This window comes from Balaenoptera acutorostrata, chromosome 20 (genome assembly GCF_949987535.1).
Source record: "Balaenoptera acutorostrata chromosome 20, mBalAcu1.1, whole genome shotgun sequence".
Lineage (NCBI taxonomy): Eukaryota > Metazoa > Chordata > Mammalia > Artiodactyla > Balaenopteridae > Balaenoptera > Balaenoptera acutorostrata.
In genome coordinates, this window is record NC_080083.1 from 15,514,845 (window position 1) to 15,541,116 (window position 26,272).

The 26,272-nt window shown below is 36.9% G+C and overlaps 1 protein-coding gene across 1 annotated transcript in view; it reads right to left on the bottom strand.

The window, feature by feature from the left end:
* Positions 1-26,272, bottom strand: part of EFCAB5 (EF-hand calcium binding domain 5) — a 113,874-nt gene that overhangs the window by 48,616 nt on the left and 38,986 nt on the right. The window contains exons 6-8 of the mRNA XM_057536276.1: positions 21,555-21,711; positions 19,087-19,147; positions 14,705-14,772 (exon numbers count right to left, since the gene is read on the bottom strand). Of these exons, the coding sequence (XP_057392259.1) occupies positions 14,705-14,772; positions 19,087-19,147; positions 21,555-21,711 (286 nt within the window). The remainder of the gene's footprint in view (positions 1-14,704; positions 14,773-19,086; positions 19,148-21,554; positions 21,712-26,272) is intronic.

Consider the following 26,272-nt stretch of genomic DNA (forward strand, 5'->3'; position numbering starts at 1 on the left):
CCCGCTTGCCACAACTAGAGAAGGCCCTCGCACAGAAACGAAGACCCAACACAGCCATAAGATAAAAAAATAATAAAAATAATAATAATAATAATAAAGATGGAAAGCTGTCTTTAAAAAAAAAAAAAGAATTAGTTTAACTGTTTCTCCAAGAGACATTTAACATTCTAGATTTATAGCCTATGGCTTTTCTGAGTGAGCATGTTGTGTAAGCATGGGCTATATGACATGAAAGACAACCAGATGCCAACTGAACTACAAATCAAATTCCAAATAGAACAATTATAGCAGTTTGCCAGTATCTCTTGTAAAAACAGAAAAAATGAAAACATATGGTAGCTTTTGTGTTTTCACATCCTCCCAAGGAATGAGTCAATTAATATCCATAAGTCTTGAAATAATTGCTTAGATGAATTTAAGAATATGATTAGCTACTAATATCCTTCAGTTTAATCACTTTGTGAGCTGCTAAACATTTGAACTGTACTTAATCAAGTTGTCTGTGTGTGCTGGATCCCAACGTAATGAATTCTAGGATTTTCCTTTCTGACAGGAAAATCAAAATGTTGAGAATGCAGTAAATGTCACACTTAACAGGTTGGTAGCTACTGTTAGATTCTACAGCCTTGGGATTCACACTTATTTAATTATAGACATACTGGAAGATTGATGAAGTGGGTGATCTGAGAGCAGTAGGAAGAAAACTATGTTTGGAAACTATCTATGTTAGGTATTAACTTCCAAATTGTGTTTGGAAGCCTTGGTAGTAAATAACGTTTTCAGAAATGTCTGCAAGCAAGAACTATAGAATATTGAAATACACATATTATATTTGCTATCTATCATTGAAGAAGTGATATGTTCAGATAGCATTTGGCAGAAAATTAGCTTTCCAGTCTCAGACAGGGAACTTTTAAAAACAATTAATGCTAATTATATATTCAACAAAGCAGAAAAATGTTCTGATCTTTAAAAACTTTGCTTAACAAATGAATTGGACAAAGGCCTCATTTAATATCCAATAATACTAAAAGTGACAGACTGAAACACACAGTCTAACCCATACTGGTGAAAGGTGGCTTAGGCAATGTTATGGGTTGAGTGGTGTGCCCCCAAAATTCATGTGTTGAAGGCCTAACCCCCAGCACCTCAGAATGTGACTGTATGCTGACATAGGGTCTTTAAAGAGGTAATTAAATTAAAATGAGGTGACTAGGGTGGGCCCTCATCTGACTAGTACCCTTAAAAAAAGAGGAAATTTTGGGACTTCTCTGGAGGGAAGTCCACTGTTTAAGACTCCGTGCTTCCACTGCTGGGGGCACAGTTTCAATCCCTGGTCGGGGAACTAAGATCCTGCATGCCGCACGGTGCAGCCAAAAAAATTTTTTTTAGAAAAGAGGAAATTTGTACACAGGCATTTACAGAGGGGAAGACCACGTGAAGGTACAAGGAGAAGATGGCCATCTACAAGCCAAGGAGAGAGAGAGACCCTCAGAAGAAACCAACCCTGCCAATTTCTTGTCTTGGACTTCTAGCTTCCAGAACTGAGAAATTAAATTTCTGATGTTTAAGTCACCCAGTCTATGGTACTTTGTTATGGCAGCCCTAGCAAACTAATACAAACAATAAGGAATTGCTGATCAGACAGTTCCTTGATTTGTGTGTTTCTTACAGTTGAAGACGACCTGGGAAGACACACACCAACTTGGAGGACAGTTTACCATAGGCTCTCCCATTTCCCTGGCTTAAAATTCCCTTGTTTCCTCCTAAGGTCTCCTCAGGTAGTTTCACAACATATTGCTGCCTCTACCTCCCCCAGAGCCATCATTCTTCCATCTTCTCTCCTTCTTTGCCATAGCTCAAAGCACATGGAAAACAAAATGAGCAAAACAAAACAAACAAAAATTACAAAATACAGTTGAACTAGAGAGAACAGAAAGCCACTCAGATGCATACTATTTCAAGGAAAATGCACAGCCTGGACTTAGTAGAATATGTTAAAGTACAATCTTTGGGTACAGCTGATGAAGCCTCTCTATTTAAAGTTTAAACTTTGAGCTGTGTCAGTTTGAAGGCCTCAGACTGTCTGATTGATATAAAACAACTGAGCATAAGGAAGTGACCATCTCAAAGCAGACCACTTTGGAGCAAGAACAAAGAATCCCAAAAAAGAGTCTAGGCAGAGGCCTGGCCCTTATTTACACCTGGCCAAGGGATACACTGGTTCCTCAGTGTGGCAGAATCAAAACTTAACATCTGAATCCCACTGTATAGTAAATTGCAGTTCTGAATATAATTATTCTTAAGCCCATTTTATAATTCAGGTGTAGACCTCAGATTGCTTGAAGCCTATGTCTACTGAAGGATGCTGCTGGGAAACTGACCCTCAGCCTTAGCCAGGTCCACAGTAAACAGGAAGGTGTTGGGTTGTTTTCACTTGTCCTTGAGCAGGTAGATACGTGGCCAGAGTTTCCACAATGATCAGGTGGGAGATAAGGACAAAGAAAAGCAAAGTAAACTCCTCAATTAGGGTGACCAACTGCCTCACTTTGCCTGGAACTTTCCTGGTTTAGCACTGAAAGTCCCATATACTGAGAAACCCCTCAGTCCCAGGCAAACCAGGATGGTTTGAAACCCTCTACTCTGATTCATGCCAATAGTCTAATCCCTGCGGAGAACTCTAGGGATCCTCTGGAAGCATGCTGTGTTGTATCCTGCTTTATATAACAAACTTTCTCTGTAAGTATCTGTAAACGAAACTTTGCAGCTGTTGTGTCTGTGGCATCTTTCCATCTCCAATCCACTGGGACAAACATAAAGCAAACTATATAGAGAGTTATTATTCTGTGGTATGCATTCACCCATTCTTGATCCTTCTGTTGTATTTAGATAATTACAAGATAAAGAACACCTAAATGTTTGTTACAAATAACTGGGAATGGTGAACACAAATGACAATCTGAGTCAAGATTCTGGTGCCTAGAGTGAGCAGAACTGATAAGTAGGCCACATACCCCTACAGAATAGTTCTTTAAAAGGATTCACTCTTGTCTGAGAAATCTATACTTAGTATTACTTTGAGGCAACAGTTGCAGCGGTCCCCAACCTTTTTGGCACCAGGGACCGGTTTTGTGGAAGACCATTTTTCCACGGCTGGGGGTTGGGGGGAGGTTGGTTCAGGCAGTAATACAAGCGATGTGGAGCGGCCGATGAAGCTTCCCTGGCTCGCCGGCTGCTCACCTCCTGCTGTGCGGCCTGGGGGTTGGGGACCCCTGGTTTAGGGGACTAACTGTGAAACTGCATCAGGGAAAGAACATCCATCAGTCAAGGGCCGATTGCTAGTATCAGTAGAAATAGAAGTGTGTCAATCTCTGGACCCCCAGAGGTGGGAAAGGATGATCTGCATTGATGAGAGGACAGCCTCCTTCAGCTCCTCACTGTGGGGTCTTCGGAGGCTCTCTTCTACCTGAGGCCATCCTTACCCTTTACTCCATGAACCTTGTCATACTAAAGGTCTTGTATATAGTCATCACCAGTGGATTAGAAATAAGGAAGTTCCTTTCCCTGGTAGTGCATGGTGATGCCCTCTTCTTCAGGTAGCACTTTCCCTCACAGAAATAGTTACTTAATGATTATTAAGAACTCCATTTCAGGAACTTTGAAAACAAGGACCCTGGCCACTATATAAAATATTACTTCTATTTGGAAAATGGGTTTCAAGTTCCAAACAACCAATCAACCTACAGAAACTTTTTTTGGAGAGGGGCATACAGCCATTTGTGGGACTATTATCAAAAAAAATTATGGGCACTTTTTGACAACTCAAGGTAATCTTTGCCTTAAAATGTACCAAGAAAAATTTAGACATACTTATCTTTCAGACTTCTCTTAAAACAGGTTATTAGGAGATTCTTTACCAAAACAAAGGGAATTCATGGAGTTCAAAAAGTCTAGGAAATTAAAAAAGAACCCTCCTACCTAAAAAGTTAACTACATTTTCTATAAACACATTAGTGATGTTCAGATAAAGCAAATATACTTGAAATGGTTTTCTTCTGTTGATAAACAAATTAACCACTCAGATAGGGAAATGAAAGGGTAGATCTTCTGTAAGACTGAAATCTGGGAACTTCAGGAAGGAGCTGCCTATCAGCACCTGCTTACTCCTAGCCTGAACACAAGACAATGCAATTAGTTTTGCTAATGGGAGCCCACTGAAATCTAAGGGTTAAGACTTCTGTTCCTTTTCAAACTTGTATAGAGAACACAATATCTACTTGAACAACTCAGCCCCAGCATTAAAATGATACAAATGGTAAGTTTTGTCTCCTAGAAGGAGTTGTCTTTTGGGAACCAGAGTGTTCTGAGAATTTAAAACAAGCCTGACACTCTCCCAAAACATATTTCTTATATGTCTAAATATTTAGCTTATAATCAGAATAAAACAATCTCAAATAAACTAGCACATTTTACATTTAAAATTGTTCCTGTCAATATATAAATGTTTAAAGCATTGTTCTTAATGTTTAAGAGCATTAAACATAAAGTAAGGAGATAACAAGGTGCAGATACATGGCAAGTGGAAGAAATTTAACACTCATGAACACCAGATGAGTTTCCTACATCAAACCTGGTCCACTGAAGTCTCTATTTTCTTTTACTATGCAACCCTCAGCAAGATAATAATATAATAATATAATTCATAATGTTTTGCACCTGTTCATTGCTTTCTAATTGTCTTTTTGTGGTGTCTGTCCTTAATTTGCTTATATTTTGATCCTTCCATTCCCTGTATCCTACTCTGGTTTTATCCAGTGTATGTCTGCATGCATCTACACACACACACACACACACACATACACACACACACAGACATAAATGCCTGCATATAGCCATAGGCATACTCCCATACAGAAATGCAGTAATGCATTATTTGGTCCTTAAGGGTAAGAAGTACAACTCTAATTTTGACATCTTTCCTAGCACAGAGAATAAACAGTCAGTATATACTTAATGACTAAGAGACTAGAAGTAAATATTCTAAAATAGTTACTCTAGATCTTCATTTACTGCAATAAAACAGATGAAAAGAGAGGTAAAAGTCAACAAAAAGATCATCATCTATTCATTTAACCACCAAAAAACAGACATGCTAGGAAAATGATGTGCATGTGGAAGTATCTGTGACCATTCAATCTCTCCATTTGTCTTTTTCTCTATATTAATTATTACTCAGTGACTCCACTTTCTCCAAACATGCTCCAACCTGAATGCTAATTACACTGCTCATTAAAACAATTAGAGGGCAACTCCATGGCATAGTATCTCCACTGGGTGGCACCTGTGTGTAATAGCTTGACTTTAAACCCAACATTTATAATTTGATTTTCTTCCAGTTTCAGGGAGTGCTGACAAAATAACCTTAAAGCACATCTCTTTAAAAGCAAGTATTCCATCTGTGTTGTACACATGAACCTTATAAACCAATGTTACCTCATAAAAAATAAATATAAAAAAATGCAAGTGTTCTCAACACTACTTCTATGTCAGATGTCATGTCTGAATGATTTATTGATCAGATCATTAAACATTTTCAATAAATATTTCTATACAAGAAATACTTTCTTGGTTTCTGTTGACATAACAGCTCTTCGCTCTAATGAAAGTACCTGAAGATATGCTGTTTGCATTTCAGGAAGAGAAGTTGGGAAATGTCAGAAAAACAATTATTAATAGCCCAAACCACCCATTAAAACCAAAATTTATTTATATACACATATATATACACACATACATATATATATATAGATATATACATCTACAAAGGTATTATGTAGAATGCTAATGAGTTCGTATTAAGTATGTATATATATCACCCTTACCCACTTTCTCCTTTAATTGTATGGATTTACTTACATATATACATATGCACACAAATAGATAAATATCATATATGGATATATACATATATGTATTCATATACGATATGTGTGTATGTATATATGTATTAGGTATATGTACATATTTGTTGAATTAATTAAAACGAATGAAGGGAGAAAAGTAAAACTGACAGAGTTCACAACATTCAATACCAGTAAATAATTGAGCAATGTCCATAATGTTTTGAAGTGAAAAGAAAATGTGACCCAAATACAGTATACCCATCCAACATATAGCTTTAGAGGCAATATGCAGGCATTTTCAACATAAAAGAAGTCAGAAAATATAGCACCCTTGAGACCTTCCTGAAAAAACTTTACAATAAATTTAGCTAATTAAGAGATGAATCAAAATAAGTAACTCAGGAATAGCAAAGCCACTGTAAAAGAACAGGAAGTGAACCTCAAATCCAGTTGAATATTAGACTAAGATTAATCAATTATGGGAACTATAGTTATAGAAGAGAAAGTAAATGATATAAATCTGGATAAAATAAAAATTATAAAATAACTAAACTTGGGAGACATAAGAAAAAAGATAGGAACACATGAGGAAATATTAAACAACTTCATCTTTTATAGTGGGGTGTCAACTGTTATTTCTATAATTGAAATATGTGATTTTAAAAAAATGACTGCAAGCTTTTCTGATTTTTATCATATTGTCTTTTCTTGGAATGATTTTAGAATAATTTTTGTGAAGCTATGTTCAATTTCAATAATTCCCTTACTTTTACTTCAGTTTCTCTTTCTTCTGTTGGAATTAAGTACAATTAAATTTTTTTATTTAAAGTAATTAAAAATTTTAACAGAATTTATGATCATCTACATTGCTATATATTCCTCTATCTACTGAGACATAAAATATAAAGCTGTTTTAAATGATGTTCACCTAAGGGTAACAATGGTTATTTCTGGGTAAGAAACTTATGATAATTTTTAAATCCCCATCTTTGTACTTTTATGAGTTGTTTGAATTCTTATTTTGGTCATGATAATTTTTACAAAGCCAAATAATTTTTCCTTAGAAAAATATTCCATGGTGTTAACAAGAATTAATCCTAGGTTATGGGAATATATACATTGTTATTCTATTTTTATATTTATCTGTGTTTTTAAAATTCTTCACCCCACTGCATTTTTTAAGACTACAATTTTGGGGGACTTCCCTGGCGGTCCAGTGGTAAAGAATCCGCCTTCCAATGCAGGGGACGTGGGTTTGATCCCTGGTCGGAGAACTAAGATCCCACACGCTGCAGGGCAACTAAGCCTGCACGCCACAACTACTGAACTCGTGCGGCTCAACTAGAGAGCCCATGTGCCACAAACTACACAGCCCATGCGCTCTGGTGTCTGCACACCACAACTAGAGAAGAGAAAACCCACACGCCACAACTAGAGAGAAGACCACACACCGCAATGAAGAGCCCAGCTGCCGCAACGACAGATCCCGCATGCTTCACCAAAGATCCCATGTGCCACCACTAAGACCTGACGCAGCCATAAAAATAAAAAAAATTTTTTAAAAAGACTACAATTTCTCATCTGAGTAAACATTTAGTAGCATTCCATAAAGTCAGATGTAAGATTTTGACCTACAAATTACTAAATAATTTTTAAATTTTCAAATAATTGGGCTTACATAATTTTAAAACTTGTTTATTTTCCAGTTTTATTACGTAACGGTAAGAGAATATAACATGTCACATTTCTAGTTTTTGAAACTTATATAAAGTTCTCTTGGTGGTCTATTTATGATAAATTTTGATCAATAGTCCATGAAAACTGGATCAGGGTCACTATAGGGATTGAAGTTCTATACGTACTTATATAATGTCTTATTGATAATATAATAGGTTCTTTATATCCTTATTTATTTTTTGCCTTTTTGACTTATCAAATACTTCAAAAAAAGTTTTGCTACTTCATGCCACATACAAAAATGAACTCAAAGGATCAGATATTTAAATAGACATATATGTAAGAGTTAAAACTCTAAAACTTAGGAGCTTATCTTTATGACCTTGAATTAGGCAATAGTTTCTTGGATATGACACAAAAAGAAAAAGCAAAAACAACAACAAAAAACTGACAAATTGGACTTCATCAAAACTAAAACTTTTGGGAATTCCCTGGCTGTCAGTGGTGAGGACTCCGCCCTTTCACTGCCAAGGGGGCGGGTTTGATCCCTGGTCAGGGAACTAGTATCCTGCAAGCCAAGTTAAAAACAACACCAACAACAAAAAAAACTTTTCTGCTTTGAAGGACATCATCGAGAAAATGAAAAATAACCCACAGAATAGGAGAAAATATTTGTGAATATAGATTTGACCAGGGATTGTATCTAGAATAAAGAACTCTTATAACCCAATAATAAAAAGACAAATAACCCAATTAAAAAATGGTCAAAGGATGTAAGTAGACGTTTCTCCAAAAAGATATGCAAGTGGCCCATAAGCACATGAAAAGATGCTCGGTATCATTTTAGCCATCAGAGAAATCCATTTCAAAACCGCAGTGAGCTACCACTTCATGCCCACAAGGATGGCTATAATTAAAAAAACAAAACAATGAAACAAAACCAAAAAACAGAGAGTAACCAGTGTTGACAAGGATGTGGATCAACTAGAACCCTTATTCACTGTGGGAATGTAAAATGGTACAGCCACTGTGGAAAGCAGTCTGGCAGTTCCTTAAAAGGGTAAACATAGAGTTATCATATGAACCAGCAATTCCACTCCTAGGTATACAGTATACCTAAGAGAACTGAGACACATGTTCACACAAAAACATATACACAAATGTTTGTAGCAGTGTTATTTATTATACAATAATCAAAAAGTGAAAACAGCTCAACTGATGGATGGATAAATAAAATGTGGTATGTCCATATAAAGGAATATTATTCAGCAATAAAAGGAAATGAAGTATTGAAACATGTTACAACTTCACAATTATTATGCTTAGTGAAAGAAACCAGTAACAAAACACCACATATCACATGAATCCACTCATGTGAAATTTCCAGAATAGGCAAATCTGTAAGAGACAGAAAAGAGATCAGTGGTTGCCTAGGGCTGGAGGTTTAGAGGGAAATGGAAAATGACTAGCTTAATGGGTATGGGGTTTCTTTTTGGGGTGATGAAGATGTTCTAAAATGGATTGTTTTAATGGTTACAACTCTGTAAAAGTACTAACAACCATTAAATTATATACTCTAAATAAGTGAATTATAAGGTATGTGTAGGAGGCTGAATAACGGCCCTTAAAGAAATCAGGTCCCAATCCCTGGAACCTGTAAATATTACCTTATATGGGAAAAAAGTCTTTGTGGCCCAGATTAAGTTAAAATATTTGGGATGAGGAGATTATCCTGGATTATTTGGATGGGCTCTAAATGCAATCACATGTATGCTTATAAGAGGGAGATTTTTCAGACAGAAGAGGAAAAGGCAATGTGACCACAGAGGCAGAGACTGGTGATGTAGCCACAAGTCAAGAAATGCAAGGAGCTACCATAAGCTGGAAGAGGAAATTCTCCATTTAGACCCTCCAGAGTGAGTGCAGCCCTGGTGACACCTTAATTTTGGCTCAGGGATAACGATTTTGGGTTTCTGGCCTCCAGAGCTGTGAGAGAACAAATTTTTGCTTTTGTTTTTTAAGCCACCAAATTTGTAATAATTTTTTATAGCAGCCATAGGAAATAAATATAGTATATGTATTATCTCAATAAAGGTATTTCCAAAAAAAGTTTTAATATCTCCACAATTATTGTGAATTTTTATTCATGTATTGTTGTAATGTATGTTTCTTTTATATATTCTATTAAAATGTTCTGAAACCCATAAAGCTTAAGAGTATCCAACTGTCTTTATTAACTTTTTTTAAAATTAATTAATTTATTTAATTTATTTATTTTGGCTGTGTTGGGTCTTTGTTGCTGCGCACGGGCTTTCTCTAATTGCGGCAAGCGGGGGCTACTCTTCATTGCAGTGTGCGGGCTTCTCATTGCGGTGGCTTCTCTTGCTGCAGAGCACGGGCTCTAGGTGCGTGGGCTTCAGTAGATGCAGCATGTGGGCTCAGTAGGTGTGGCTCACGGGCTCTAGAGCATAGGCTCAGTAGTTGTGGCGCACGGGCTTAGTTGCTCCGTGGCATGTGGGATCTTCCCAGACCAGGGATCGAACCCATGTTCTCTGCACTGGCAGGCGATTCTCAACCACTGCGCCACCAGGGAAGCCCCTTTATTAACTTTAAATTTTACAAATATAAAATTTTAACATTTGCAAATATAAAAAATTTTTGGTTCCATGAAATGATTTTTAATCTTGAAATTTGCTCAGTTTTATTTGATTGCTTATTTTCATTAATTTGATATTCCTTTAAAAATTCTCTTAATTTCATCTTTCTTGTCATCTTATATTAGGTGATTTGCTTATAAAGTGCATATAGCATTTTTTTTCAGTTATCGAAAACCACCAATCATAAGAGACTATTGATTTAAGAACAGATTTTGGAAAAAAACCCCAGATTTTAGGGGTTGGAGAAGAGAGGAAAAAATATTATTTCACTAATGTACACATTGACTGTAAGATGCATCGTTTTTAAAAAAATCACTTCACTGAGGTATGATTAACACGTAAAAAGCTGTACATATTTAATATATACAATTCAATGAGTTTGGGAATACGTATATACCCGTGAAATCATCATCACCAAGATCATAGACATATCCATCACCTGTAAGATGCATCTTGCTTTCAGAAGTGCAAAAAGAAAACTGTTCATCTTAGAATTGGGGAAATAACAATGGTTTGGATTTTTAAAAAAGAGGTCTCCAATCACATAGAAGAATGGGAGAAGTTATATTTTAACATGACATTGCTAGAGAAGACTTCTCTCTCTGAAATTGGGAAGAACTTGTAGTTCATTTTTTTTTTTTTTTTTTTGTTAAATTTATTTATTTATTTATTTATTTTTGGCTGTGTTGGGTCCTCGTTTCTGTGCTAGGGCTTTCTCTAGTTGCGGCAAGCGGGGGCCACTCTTCATCGCGGTGCACGGGCCTCTCACTATCGCGGCCTCTCTTGTCGCGGAGCACAGGCTCCAGACGCGCAGGCTCAGTAGTTGTGGCCCACGGGCCCAGCCGCTCCGCGGCACGTGGGATCCCCCCAGACCAGGGCTCGAACCCGTGTCCCCTGCACCGGCAGGCAGATTCTCAACCACTGCGCCACCAGGGAAGCCCCTGTAGTTCATTTTTATATTACTCTAATAATAGTTCTCTTAATTCAAAATATTTACTTTGGTGATGTTATTTTGGCAATTTACGGTTAAAACAAGGTCTCTGGAATAAATTTATTCTCAATCGAACAAGGATAAGAAGTCGTACCATGATTTATCTTTTCATTTCAGTCTGGCAAATTAAATTGGCTTTCCCAAGAAATGTGAAAAGACAATGAAAGGGTGACAGCTTTGTCAATAGCAGGCAAGGTAACAAGAGACAACATGGAACTAAAATTTTCTCACCACTTCTAATTTATATGGGAAAAATTGAAAATATTTTTACTGAAAATTGTGATCTGTTTTTGCAAATGAATTTGTTAAAGTAAAAAGAAAGCCTCTTTTCCGTCCATCTGATTTTGATTTATCTGATCCCAACAGGAAAATGGTCCATGTTGGTCATAGAGAATCCTCTTCTTTCTGGCAAAACTGCATTTACATGGGCACTAAAAAATTTCAGTCATTCAAATTTTGTAAAATACTCTACTTTTTTCCATTGGAAAGAAGGAAGTAATGATGTAGAAGAAATTTCATTTGGAAAATCAGCTACTTGTAAAAGAAAGGTTTATGTAATAAGTAGAGTGATAGGTATGTTTGGCTAGTCATTTTATGGGAAAATGAAGTCAGACTCTCACTTCATTATTTACCAAAATAATTTTCAAATTAATTTTACAGAGCAAAAAGAGCTAGAAAAAATGGGTGAATATTTAGCTGATCATGGGAAGGAGAGAAACCTCTAAGCACAGGAGCAATGGAAAAGACCTCAAAAAATCAATAGATTTATTTATTAAAAAAAAAAAACATTTTTGAAACAATTGGAAAAACTTGAAAAATACATGCAATTTACAGTCATAAATGGTAATGTCTTTAGTACATAAAGAGCATTTACAATTCCACAAGAAAAAATAAACATCAATAGGTAAGATGGGCAAAGGATGTGAACAGATAATTCACAGAAGAAAAAAATTTAAATTGCACAGAAAAATGTTTAACCTCATTAGTAATCAAAAAGATAAAAGCTAAAAAACAAAATGCCATTAAATTGCAGAGGTTTCTTATATGCAATAATGCCCACTATTGGTGAGAATATGGTGCTTTGAAAGCTCTCACATATTGCTAATGGGAGAACAAATCAGTATAATCAAAAGCACAATTGGACAATAGATACCCAAATCCTTCCAATGTTTATTCTTTGACCTAGTAATTCTTTCTGGGAACCTATTCTAAGGAAATTACTGTGTCTTAGCTCGGGCTGCCATGACAAAATACCATAGACTGGGTGGCTTAAACAGCAGAAATTTATTTACTCACAGTTCTGCAGGCTGATAAGTCCAAAATCAAGGTGCCAACAGGGTTGGTGTCTGGTGAAGGCTCTCTTTTTGGGTTTCAAATGGCTGCCTTCTTGCTGTGCCTTCACAAGGCCTTTCCTTAGTGCATGCATGTAGAAAGAGAGAGAGGTCTCTCTCTTTCTCTTCTTGTAAGGTCATCAATCCTATCGGATTTGAACTCCACCTTTATGACTTCATTTAACCTTAATTACCTCTGTTAGCCCTATCTCCTAAAAAAAAATCACATTGGGAAGGTTAGGAATTCAACATGTGAATTTGCAGGGGGCATAATTCAGTCCATATCAAGCTGTAAACAAAAGTTTATATGCAGATATTAATCCTATCATATTTATAGTGAATAATGAGAAATGTCCAACAATAAATAAATGATTAAATAAATTATAATAATTATATTATAATGTTTCCATTAAAATGAATTATGGATTAAAAGTTTTTTCATCTTTATACTTTTTATTTTTAATTTTCTAAAGTGAATATTACTTTCTTACTGAGATATAACTCACATATCATAAAATTCATATAGTATTACTTTTATATTTTAAAAAATAAGAAAATTTTCTAAATTGCCCTATTTTAGGGAAACTAGTATAAGACAAAAAGGCAAGTAGCATCTAGAATCAGTGTGTTGCAAAGAAAATTAAGTTACATTTATTACTACATTAAAGTGATAAAGCCTTGACTTTTTCTAAACCATTTTAATACTATAGTTTATTCTTCTGCATAGTTTTCTTTGAGTAACTTTTCTCATTTGCACTCACAAGATTTTATTGGGTTGGCCAAAAAGTTCATTTGGATTATGGAAAAACTTGAAAGAACTTTTTGGCCAATCCAATAATTTATGGAGATGGCTGACTGTTGGCATGGGGAAGCTAATGTCACTGACAGAAGATTTTTTTTTATTATTTACAGTTTCCAAGAGAAGGGAGCATGTCATGCCATGCAAAGCCACAGAGGGAGCACCAGGTTTGGGTCTGGAGGCAGAAGCAGGAGTAAGTGGAAAGCCTGGGCCAGAGCCGTTATTGGAGTTTCCTCAGGAAAGGCAAGGCAGGGCAGAGTAAACAGCTTAGGATTGGCTAGTTTGAATAATCTCAGCAGGCCTTGGGGTACAGGGGCAGTCCCTAGTTATCTGGTATCTGGCCCTGGGTTGATTTAGTGCAGGGGAAATATTGGTTTGGTGAGTGAGATTTAAATAAGGAGGTGGTTCAGAGTATGTGCTCTGGACCACAGAGGACATATAAACAACTTTGGCCATTAGTTTGGCCCTGTGACTAATGGATGCCAAATAGACAAATACAGAATATAAGAAAACAGAACATAATTGAGACAGGATTGACAAATACTTATCTGTATGATAATTATTTCAAGGATTCCAGAAATCCTTCATACAGAACCTTGAAATTGTATATAGTGCATAGTCATCACCTTCCATGGAGCCAGGGTATAAGAGAGGAGGAGAAAGTTACCTTGACTCTGAGACTCAGAGAAAAACAAGGGGAATTAGAGGAGAGACATGAAAAAATATAAAAGCAGGCTATAGAAGACTTAGGACCCTGGTACTATTAAATTGCTTCTTTTGCTTATTCCACTACAGTAGAATCATACTTTCTCAGGTGTAATTTTATGTAGACTTCTAAGCCAAACTGCCTGAATACAAATATCCCTAGCTCCACTAATTGTGAGACCGTGTACAAGTTACTTACCTTTTCTGTACCTCAGTGTCTTCATCTATAAAAGTAGGAATAAGGATTGCTGAGATTACCTGAGTTAATATATGGATAGCTTTGGACAGCACCTGGCCCATAGGAAATGCTTTGTAAGTTTGAAACCTCATTATTATTTGTAGAACCAGATTTCACTGAATATAAGAAGCTGGTTTTTCTTGGCCCTACCTGAAGGTGTCAGTGGAAGTTTTTCACACACATCATGAGTACCACTGACTGAAAGAAGTTGCAACATGCCTTTGATTATAAGATGTAACCTAATTTCAGAGGGGTTAAAATATTTTGAAGTGTACATCTTACAATCGATAAAATAAGTTTTTATGCTTTCATTTAATTTAAGTAAATGTATGTGTGACATCCACCAAAAGACAATTGAAACTGGCAAAATAATTTGATTTAAATAATGAATAATGTAACTTACTTCTATAAATTCCATTTTGTTCAGTCTTGGTTCCATTGAGTCAGCAATATCCAATTGTTGGCAGCATGCTTTTAATTATGGAACAAAGGTTATTTGATAGTTTGGTTGTGATACATTCATATTTTATATTCATATTATAGTACTCCAAAAGAACATAAAATTCTTAATGTCCATCAATATTTATAATAGAGTAAATGATATATAGTTGGGTAACATTACAATTACTACAAAATTATTATTTTTCCTGGCTTCTATTTAACTAAGCAACTCAAACACTAAAAATAACATGCCTACATTTTTAATGACCATGTCAAGATAAAGCAGAAATAAATAGGCACATCAATAGTATAAAAGACTGCAAAAATATCTGTGTTGGTTTATGCTAGTATTTATGCTAGAAGGTCCTAAAACACAACACTTCCACAAACTTTCCTTTTAAATACTTAATTTTGTCTTTAATATTTTAAAAAATAAATAAATAATATATGAATATATTCTTTTGGTAAAAGACTCAAATAATACAAAAATATAAACAGCAAAACTTGAAATAAAGACTTTTTTAAACCTCCATTTGATTATGACAATTACATGATCCTTATTGACCTTACCAGGACACATAAATTGTATGAAAGCTCATGATAAAAGAATTAATACACTGGTTTCCTCTCCTACTTCTAAGAGTAACTCTTCCTGCCTATTATGGGCTGGTACATAAAAACATTTTTTTTTGAATTTTTGAATTTTATTTTATTTATTTTTTTATACAGCAGGTTCTTATTAGTTATCCATTTTATACGTATTAGTGTATACATGTCAATCCCAATCTCCCAGTTCATCACACCACCACCCCAACCCCCGCCACTTCCCCCCTTGGCGTCCATACGTTTGTTCTCTACATCTGTGTTGCAATTTCTGCCCTGCAAACCAGTTCATCTGTACCATTTTTCTAGGTTCCACATATATGTGTTAATATACAATATGTGTTTTTCTCCTTCTGACTAACTTCACTTTGTATGACAGTCTCTAGATCCATCCACGTCTCTACAAATGACCCAATTTCGTTCCTTTTCATGGCTGAGTAATATTCCACTGTATATATGTACCACATCTTCTTTATCCATTTATCCGTCGGTGAGCATTTAGGTTGCTTCCATGTCCTGGCTATTGTAAATAGTGCTGCAATGAACAGTGGGGTCCATGTGTCTTTTTGAATTATGATTTCTCTGGGTATATGCCCGTAGTGGGATTGCTGGGTCATATGGTAATTCTATTTTTAGTTTTTTAAGGAACCTGCATACTGTTTTTTAAGGATACTCCATAGTGGCTGTATCAATTTACATTCCCACCAAAAGTGCAAGAGGGTTCCCTTTTCTCCACACCCTCTCCAGCATTTGTTTGTAGATTTTCTGATGATGCCCATTCTAACTGGTGAGAGGTGATACCTCATTGCAGTTTTGATTTGCATTTCTCTAATGATTAGTGATGTTGAGCATTCTTTCATGTGTTTGTTGGCAGTCTGTATATCTTCTTTAGAGAAATGTCTATTTAGGTCTTCTGCCCATTTTTGCATTGGGTTGGTTTTTTTAATATTGAGCTGCATGAGCTGTTTATATATTTTGGAGATTAATCCTTTGTCCGTTGATTTGTTGGCAAATATTTTCTCCCATTCTGAGGGTTGTCTTTTCGTCTGGTTTGTAGTTTCCTTTGCTTTGCAAAAGCTTTTAAGTTTAATTAGGTCCCATTTGTTTATTTTATTTATTTTTTTAAATTTTATTTATTTATTTATTTTTGGCTGCATTGGGTCTTCGTTGCTGTGCGCGGGCTTTCTCTAGTTGCGGCGAGCGGGGGCTACTCTTCGTTGCGGTGCGCAGATTTCTCATTGCAGTGGCTTCTCTCATTGTGGAGCACGGGCTCTAGGTGCGCGGGCTTCAGTAGTTGCGGCACGAGGGCTCAGTAGTTGTGGCTCACGGGCTCTAGAGCACAGGCTCAGTAGTTGTGGCACACGAGCTTAGTTGCTCCGCGGCATGTGGGATCTTCCCAGACCAGGGATCGAACCCGTGTCCCCTGCATTGGCAGGCGGATTCTCAACCACTGCGCCACCAGGGAAGCCCCCATTTGTTTACTCTTGTTTTTATTTCCATTACTCTAGGAGGTGGATCAAAAAAGATCTTGCTGTGATTTATGTCAAAGAGTGTTCTTCCTATGTTTTCCTCTAAGAGTTTTATAGTGTCTGGTCTTACATTTAGGTCTCGAATCCATTTTGAGTTTAATTTTGTGTATGGTGTTAGGGAGTGTTCTAATTTCATTCTTTTACATGTAGCTGTCCAGTTTTCCCAGCAACACTTATTGAAGAGACTGTCTTTTCTCCATTGTATATCCTTGCCTCCTTAAAAAGATTCTTTAGTCAAACTCCTAATTTTTGTTAATGATTTATTATGAGATACCAGTTATTGTCATAAGAGGACTGTATAAACTTTAGTATAAGTTTACACATGAGATGTTCTTATCCCCATCCCAGACTTTCCCCCAAGCTCCAGAAGATTACGCAAGCCAGACTGTTTTCTACCAGTAACCGTTGTTATTAAATGTATGCGTCTCTCCCTTAGCTGCACTTTGAGCAACTTAAGGTCAGGATACATGTCTTAGTCCTCTTTGCATCCTCTACCCCATCACAGTATCCGGAACTGAGTGCTCAATAAATACTGAATGAATAAATGGTACAGAAAATAAATACTATATGGTATAGGAGGTGAGAGGAGAAGCAATCACTGTCAAGTAAAGTGGTCTGGAATTTCTCTAATTTTATCACAGTCTCAAATAGAGCTCTCTTAACTCATTCTTTCTGTACCCACAACAAAAACTAAATGAATAATAGAAGTTATTGCAAAGATTTTCTGAAAGAGGAGTTAAGGCTGTGCTGTGAAGAATTATAGTTTTTAGATAAGCTGTGAACAGGTAGAAGGAGAAAAGGTTATCAGCAAGGCCTAAAGCACGTTTGGAGACCAGTGATTGGGAACATAGGAAGCATATTTTATTTTTAAAAGTGAGGGACTTCCCTGGCTGTCCAGTGGTTAAGACTTCGCCTTCCAATGTAAGGGGTGCGGGTTCAATCCCTGATTGGGGAGCTAAGATCCCACATGCCTCGTGGCCAAAAAACCAAAACATAAAGCAGAAGCAATAAACAAATTCAATAAAGACTTTAAAAATGGTCCACATCAAAAAAAAAATCTTAAAAAAAAAAGGTGAGAACAGATTTCAGACAATCTATCCTTATTGTAATAAAGTGGTCAAAAAATCAATTAAAAAAATCAATTGGATATAAATTATGTAAATCTCAGAACCCAAACTCTAGTTCTTTATTCAACAAGTCAGATTTTTTTGCTTAATCTCCTGTAAAGAAACTTTTCTGAAAACAAAATCAACAAAACCTGTGGTTCTCCATAGGTATGGTACTGTCTCCTTCTCCCCTCAGTGAACATGGTGGAAATTCATAGATGAGTTTTTGTTGCTCTGATGATGGGGAGTCGGGGTAGGGGCAGAACTCCTGCAATTCCTCCACAATAAAGACTTTCCCCCTCCTGCCAGACATTCAAGTAGGTGAAGAATTTGCTTAGAATAATTTTGAGTCTGGAAGCTAATAATTCTGTTTTACATATAAACACAGACATATTTTTGCTGTTGAATTTTCCAAGAACGTAACTGCTATGAAAATTTGAAAGAGAATTGTATTTTGCTTCATTTTGGAACTTTGCCAAGAGTTGTTCACCATTTTACAAAATTATATAATTGAAGGTAATATCATAAATTGTATCTGAACTCCAATATAACATACCTGTGTTAGTCTGCATTTGTAGCTTTCCTGTTCATGGGGATTCTACATGTATATAAAAATCCATTCATTTTGCTCTTATTTCAAAATGCCAAATACAAAGAGTATGACTGATTGGATATAATTTTACTTTTCTTATGTCTAAACATTCATTATAAATAGGTACAAATGTCTGACTATTCCATATGTCTTTTAGCGAAGTTGTAACTAAGCATTTATATATTGAAATACAGCACATTTAATTTTCTTATGTCTTTACTTGTATTTCTCCTTCATATCACAGCTATGACATTATATCTTTCTTTTAAAATTCTGTGTATGTAAGCAATATTTTCTAGGAATTTGATAGGATAATAAAGGGTTATTACAAAATAGTTGTAATAAAATGGGGCACTCAACTAAAAGAATTAAAAATCACTGATTGCATCTCTGCTTTTCTACATTCTCCAACTGAAAAGAGCAAAAGAGCTTGACTACATGACTCTTCATCTTTATTCAGCATCCCCCCACCCTCAAAAAAAAGGAGAGAGAGAAATATAAACACTGCAGTAACAGGCAGGCTTACCAAGCTGGAAATCTGGATTTTGAAAAAATTCATGAAGAACATTTTGAATCTGCAAATCAAAGAAAAGAAACCATATACTACTTTTCAATTAGTATATATTAAGTATTTTAGACTAAAAGCCATCTGTAGTCTTTTAATTTAAGTCCTAGGTAATTCTTCTAACCCAGGGACAGAAATAGCAATAATTAACATTTAGTTTATAGCAGATTTCAAAGTATATAAAATGCTTTTGTATATATTTCCTCACTGATTTTCAACCTTTTTGTGTGAGAACTAGGATGCTGAGCAGATCCCATTTGCCCCCTCCAAGGAAATTTCTAACAACACTCAGACATTGGGCATGATGGAGCTAAGGCAACTTTGGCAACCAGCTTGGCAATCCAAAGAGTCCTCTATAATTCCTCATTCTTCAATGACTGAAAACAAAATTTCGGAACTCTTCTTGGTCCATTTTTAATTTTTATTTATTATTTTTATTTTTAAAATTTATTTATTTATTTTTGGCTGCATTGCGTCTTCGTTGTGGTGCGCAGGCTTCTCATTGCGGTGGCTTCTCTTGTTGTGGAGCATGGGCTCTAGGTGCAAGAGCTTCAGTAGTTGTGGCATGCGGGCTCAGCAGTTGTGGCTCACGGGGTCTAGAGCACAGGCTCAGTAGCTGTGGCGCACGGGCTTAGTTGCTCCGCAGCATGTGGGATCTTCCCGGACCAGGGCTCGAACCAACGTCCCCTGCATTGGCAGGCGGATTCTTAATCACTGTGCCACCAGGGAAGTTCCTTTGTCCATTTTTTAAAAATAAGACTTTATTTTTCAGGGCAGTTTTAGGTTCACAGCAAAATTGACCAGAAAGTACAGAGAGTTTCCATAGACTCCCTGCCCCCCACCACCACATACATACCTTTCCTCCACTACCAACATCCCCCATCACAATGGTACATTTGTTACCATCAATGAACCTACATTGGAAACTCATAACCCAAAGTCCATAGTTTACATTAGTGTTATACATTCTATGGGTTTTGAAAATTATATGATATGTGTCCGTCATTATGGTATTGTACAGAATTGCTTCACCACCCTAAAACTCCTCTGTGCTCTGCCTATTCATCCTTATTTCCCCTCCTCACTCCTGGAAACCAATGATCTTTTTACCGTCTCCATAATTTTACCTTTTCTGGAAAGTCATAGAGTTAGAATCATACAGTATATAGCCTTTTCAGATTGGCTTCTTTCACTTAGTTATATTCATTTAAGGTTCTTCCATGTCTTTTCATGGCTTGATAGCTCATTTCTTCTTAGCACAGAATAATATTCCACTATCTGGATGTACCACATTTATTTATTATTCATCCACTGAAGGACATCGTGGTTGCTTCCAAGTTTTGTTAATTGTTAATTATACTGTAAACATCCATGTGTAGGCTTTCGTGTGGACATAAATTTTCAACTCCTTTGGGTAAATACAAAGGACCATCTACCATGGCTTGATTGTATGGTAAGAGTATGTTTAGTTTTATAAGAGACTGCCAAACTGTATTCCAAAGTGACCATACCTTTTTGTATTTTACCAACAATGAATGAGAGTTTCTGTTGCTGCACGTCTTTGCTAGCATTTAGTGTTGTCAATGTTCTGGACTTTGGCCATTCTGATAGGTGTGTAGTGGTATCTCATTGCTGTTCTAATTTGCATTTCCCTGATGACATATGTGGAACACCTTTTCATATGCTTATTTGTCACCTGTATATCTTTGGTGAAGTGTCTGTTCAGGTCTTTTGCCCATTCTAAAATCTGTTATTTGTTTTCCTATTGTTGATTTTAAGAGTTATTTGTATATTATTGTCCTTTATCAGATATGTCTTTTGCAAATATTTTCTTCCAGTCTGTGGCTTGTCTTCCTTGGTCTATTTTTAGCAACTGGAAATATGCTTGGTATTGTATCTAACCAATAATTATTCTCACGTCTATATACACCTAAGAGAACATATATAACTCTTAGAGTACAGTTATTTTTCAGAGCTAAAGACATGGTCTTTTAGGGAATTCCTTGGTGGTCTGGTGGTTAGGACTCTGCGCTCTCACTGCCGAGGGCCTGGGTTTGATCCTTGGTCAGGGAACTAAAATCCCACAAGCCACGTGGCACGGCCTCCCCCCCAAAAAAGGATATGGTCTTTTAGTCCACAGAAGTAATTAGTCACACACATACAAAAAACAAACGAAAGCTATGTCTGTCTGTAATGAAGTGTTTGTGAAATTCAGCCAGAGTCAGTATTTTGGAAATCTACCTAGAATTTTCTTTTTAATGTTCAAGAGAAAATTGGAGAAATTGACTTTCATGGGCTAGACTTACATCAGCAGGACCAAAAATTTAGAGGGAGGCTTCTATCACTCTGCTCAGTATCTAGCAATCACCCTCTTATCACCCATTCCACCTACCCTTCACAGATACCCTCTTCCTTACCACTATCATAGGAATCATTCCTTTGGGGTCTAGAATCCACTCATTGAACTGTTCCTGCAGAGCCTGTTTCCATGTGTTGGCCACCTTGGCTTTGACTTTGTTCATGCATTCTCTTTGTTCTCGTTTCTGTTTAATATTCTCCTTCATCTTGGATACTCTGAAGGATGTAGAAACAGAAGAAATGTTGAGTTGAGACCACTGGATTTGACTCAGATTGCTCAAATGGCAGAATACAGGAGTTCAGAGCCTCATTTGAACTTTGGATCTGTCTTTTTCCATGAAATTTTCCTTCATTCAAGCCTGTAGGGATCCCTCCTTCCCCCAGCACATACTGAATTTGGCATTAATGATAAGCTGCCTTCTACTATTATTTGACTTTTTATAGAGGTAGGCCTTATTTTACTCAACTAAATACTGTACTTAAGAAGCACTAAGAATAGCTCTAGAAGCTGCCATATTTAAAAGCAAGGTTGAACGCACTAAAGCCTCAAAGTGGTGGGCCTCTTTTTTCCCTGGACACATAAATCATCTTGGAAGGACTCTGATTCCAAGTCTAGGGTGAAAGCCTGGAAACTGCATTTATAATAAGCATCTCAGGTAATTCTGATGCCTTGGACCAAACTTCTGATTTCTGCCTAGGAAAATTTATTGCCAATTTCCTTTATCCGGCCGGAGTCAAATACTTTTGACAGCCCCTGAGCATAATAGTTAACTTGTACTCAGACAGAGTTGCATCACCCAGGTTGAAAATGGGGGAAGAATGTGATTTTAGTCATTCCTACTAGGACTTCAAAACCCCCAAACTGGGGCTTCCTTGGTGGCGCAGTGGTTGAGAATCTGCCTGCTAATGCAGGGGATACGGGTTCGAGCCCTGGTCTGGGAAGATCCCACATGCCGCGGAGCAACTAGGCCCGTGAGCCACAATTACTGAGCCTGCACGTCTGGAGCCTGTGCTCCGCAACAAGAGAGGCCGCGATAGTGAGAGGCCCGCGCACCGCGATGAAGAGTGGCCCCCGCTTGCAGTGAGAGGCCCGCGCACCGCGATGAAGAGTGGCCCCCCGCTTGCCGCAACTGGAGAAAGCCCTAGCACAGAAACGAAGACCCAACATAGCAATCAATCAGCTAATCAATAAATAAATCTTTTTTTTTTTTATTTATTTATTTATTTATTTATTTATGGCTGTGCTGGGTCTTCGGTTCGTGCGAGGGCTTTCTCTAGTTGCGGCAAGTGGGGGCCACTCTTCATCGCGGTGCGGGGACCGCTCTTCATCGCGGTGCGCGGGCCTTTCACCATCGCGGCCCCTCCCGTTGCGGGGCACAGGCTCCAGACGCGCAGGCTCAGCAGCTGTGGCTCACGGGCCCAGCCGCTCCGCGGCATGTGGGATCCTCCCAGACCAGGGCTCGAACCCGTGTCCCCTGCATTAGCAGGCAGATTCTCAACCACTGCGCCACCAGGGAAGCCCAATAAATAAATCTTAAAAACAACAAAAAAAAACCCCAAACTGGTTTTGATTGAAACACCAAAATGGTTCAGAATAATAAAAATAGCTGCTGGTTTCAAATACAATTTTCAAGTAATGTTTGAGTCAGGTCTTCATCTTTCAAAGAAGAGAGACTAGGGCAATCTGACAGATTTGGAAATGCAAAAGAATTCTCAGTAAGAACTGGTAAACTGGAGAACTACAATAATCCAAAAGAAACAACTAAAATCTAAATCATTACTTTAAGCCCATATAAGGCCTTCAAAATTTTCTAAGAAAAGAAGCCTTCAAAAATAAACTTTGAAGTTTGAAAATAAAAATAGGCAAGTTGTTAAATAGTGCAGAAGGGCTTGTTTCTGAACTGCTGTAAGATTAATTAGCATTTTAAAGGATGTGCTAAGTTCCTCTAATGCGACTACTAACTAGCCAACCCTCCACCACTTATCTCAGAAACCCCAGTCTATTCTTGGCTGGGTCTTCTTCTGCTCTTCCCCTACTCTTTCTCCCCCTGCTGCTTTATCTTTCTCCCTCTCTCCCTCTCTCTCTATCCTCCTCTCCCCTTTCCCCTGTCTCTATACAGCACTCTCCTCAACTTCTGTCTTTTCTGCATGATTTTCTGTTCTGTGTCTGCGTCCTTCTTCTAGGTTTTCTCATTTTTCACTCATTCACACTCACTCACTAAGTCAGTTACTTATTCACTCATTACACAAACATTTATCGAGCACCTACTATGGATTCTGCCATTATAAAGCTTAGGGTCCACTGCAGAACAGATAAGTAAGTGATATTGTGTAATAAGTACCCGGTGTCTCCAGATTCTCATGTGTATTAATCAACACAGATTAACAAAATTGAGTTTCTGTCCTATTTCCATCTGCCTGAAAAGCCTTCCTCCCTCTCTTTGTTTGACCAGATCCTCCACGTCCTTTAGGTCTCAGTTCAGACATCATTTCCTCCCTCTTATTAATGCCCACATTGAGAAACAAAACTTAGTTTTGTGCTTCAGGGCTACTGCACATGAGACTCCAAATATAACCCAGACGGATTTTTAATTTACTAGGTAACTCATTGAGGGACTGAATAAAATTTCTCTTTTGTGGTCTGCATTATCTCAAGAGGATATCTAAATTAATCAACAGAATTCCATAGCATCCAAAACTCATAACTTTGGGTAGTGTAGGGTAGCCATAATCTGTAAGCAGATTCTAAGTATAAATCCACATTTAAGGAGACTGGAAAGAAAAAAAACCTGCAGTGTGGTAAAATGCAAAAATTATCACAGATTCTTCCCATTCCTGTATGCATGTCTGTTTGTATGCAGTGTAACTTTGCAGCTTTTCCCGTTATGAGCTGGAGTCTATTTCTGCATCTCTTGTGTCTGTCTGTGGCCATGTGACTTGCTTTGGCCGATGGGTCATTAGCAAACATGATGGAAGCAGAAAGTTGAAAAGTGCTATAAATTATATCACAATAAAACTGGAAGAAAAAGTGCTTAAACATTGGGGTTTGCTCTCTTTTATTGAACTTAAGAGCACCTCTACCACCACCTTGGAAATAAGCCTTGGCTAGCCTGCTGGATGATGATCCAGTTACCTCCATTGCTTTTACCAACAGTCAGCCAACTAACGGACAAATGACTAAGACTATCATTGCCATTTTACCGCAATGTATGAGTGAGTCTGACTGATACCATGTTGATCAGAGATGAGCCATGAGCTCAGTCCAAAATCATGAGCAAATAAATGATTGTTTATTTAAGCCACTGAGTTTTGAGGTATTTTGTTATGCAGCAAAAGCTAACTAACAAAACAGTTTTGCCATCTTAACAAGTGTTTTGAGCTCTTTTAAAGAAAAGTGCAGTGTAAATCTAACTGATTAAAGAATAGAAGTAAAAATGCTTCTTTACCCTAATTGTGACAATCCAAATCCTATCCATCCATCCAAGCTGTGTTAGGAAAATCTTCCACTCAGAGTATTTGCCTAGATTATATCAAAACTGAATGTTGTATTTCATAAAAACTGGTTCTAACCAGCTTAAGTGGGTAATGGACCATGAACTTTGAGTGACCCCAGTACACCAGACCATTACTAGACCTAAGGGAAGACTTTTTCTCGACTGCTAAACAATAGAACTTGTTTTAATCAATCATGTACAAACCTATGGACTCACTCTGTCCTATATACAGTGTGATCGTCTTCAGTTGTTATAAGTATAACCACTATAAAGCTCCCTTCCTAACACTTAAAAACTCCAGAATTTTCCCCCTCAGCAAACTAGTCAGTGAATTCTTCACTGGTGTAGATTCCTTTGCCTGGCAAGTTAATAAACTCAGCTTTTGTTTGTTTGTTTGTTTTTAAGCTCTGATGGTCTTAGTTTCACAAAGCTAAATTGGACTTCTTGCCATTCTTGGAGCATGTCCATATTATTCCTGTGATGAGTATTCCTATAAAAATACGTATATGATATGTGTCTACTTAATTATTGTACTTAACCCATTTTCTTCTGTTTATTCAATATACAGCTTATTATGAAATGAAGTTCCTGACGTAAGGTTCAATGACTTAAGAAAAATCTAAGTTACTGGTTAATCCATGATACTTGAACAGCTAAATAATTAGGCTTATTTGGAATTTTATAAAATGATGAAGAACATTTATTATAGCCTCCTACTTAAGTACAGATGATTAATCATAGAGATTTCAAAATTAAATACTCAATTACTCCAAATTAAGACATATCTCAAAATAATCTTATGTATCTAAAAAAAAAAAAACAAGAAAACTTTCATCATTCTAAGCCAGATTAGAATATGTCAGTTAATTTATTTAACAAATATTTATTGAGCATTCCTTACACGACACAGTGTTAAATGCTGGGGATTCAATGGTGAATATGACAGATGTAGTTCCTGCTCACATTACAGCAGGAGAAACAACCATTACAATTGTGATAAGTGCAATGAAGAAGAAACACAGGATGCAATGAGAGAGCCTATAAGGGAAGATCCCAACCCAAATTCATGACGAAGTGGTATCTGAGCTGAACTCTGAAGGACTGGTAGGATAAGATAAAGAGGAAGGGGAAGAAGTAATGACATGTGAAAAGATCTGAAGTGGAAAGAAGCATAGTATGTTTGAAGAACTGAAAGAAATCCTATATGTCTTGGGTATAAAGTGTGAGAATGAGAGAGGTGGGAGCCCGGGCTAGAAAGAAAGTCACAGACCAGGTCATACAAG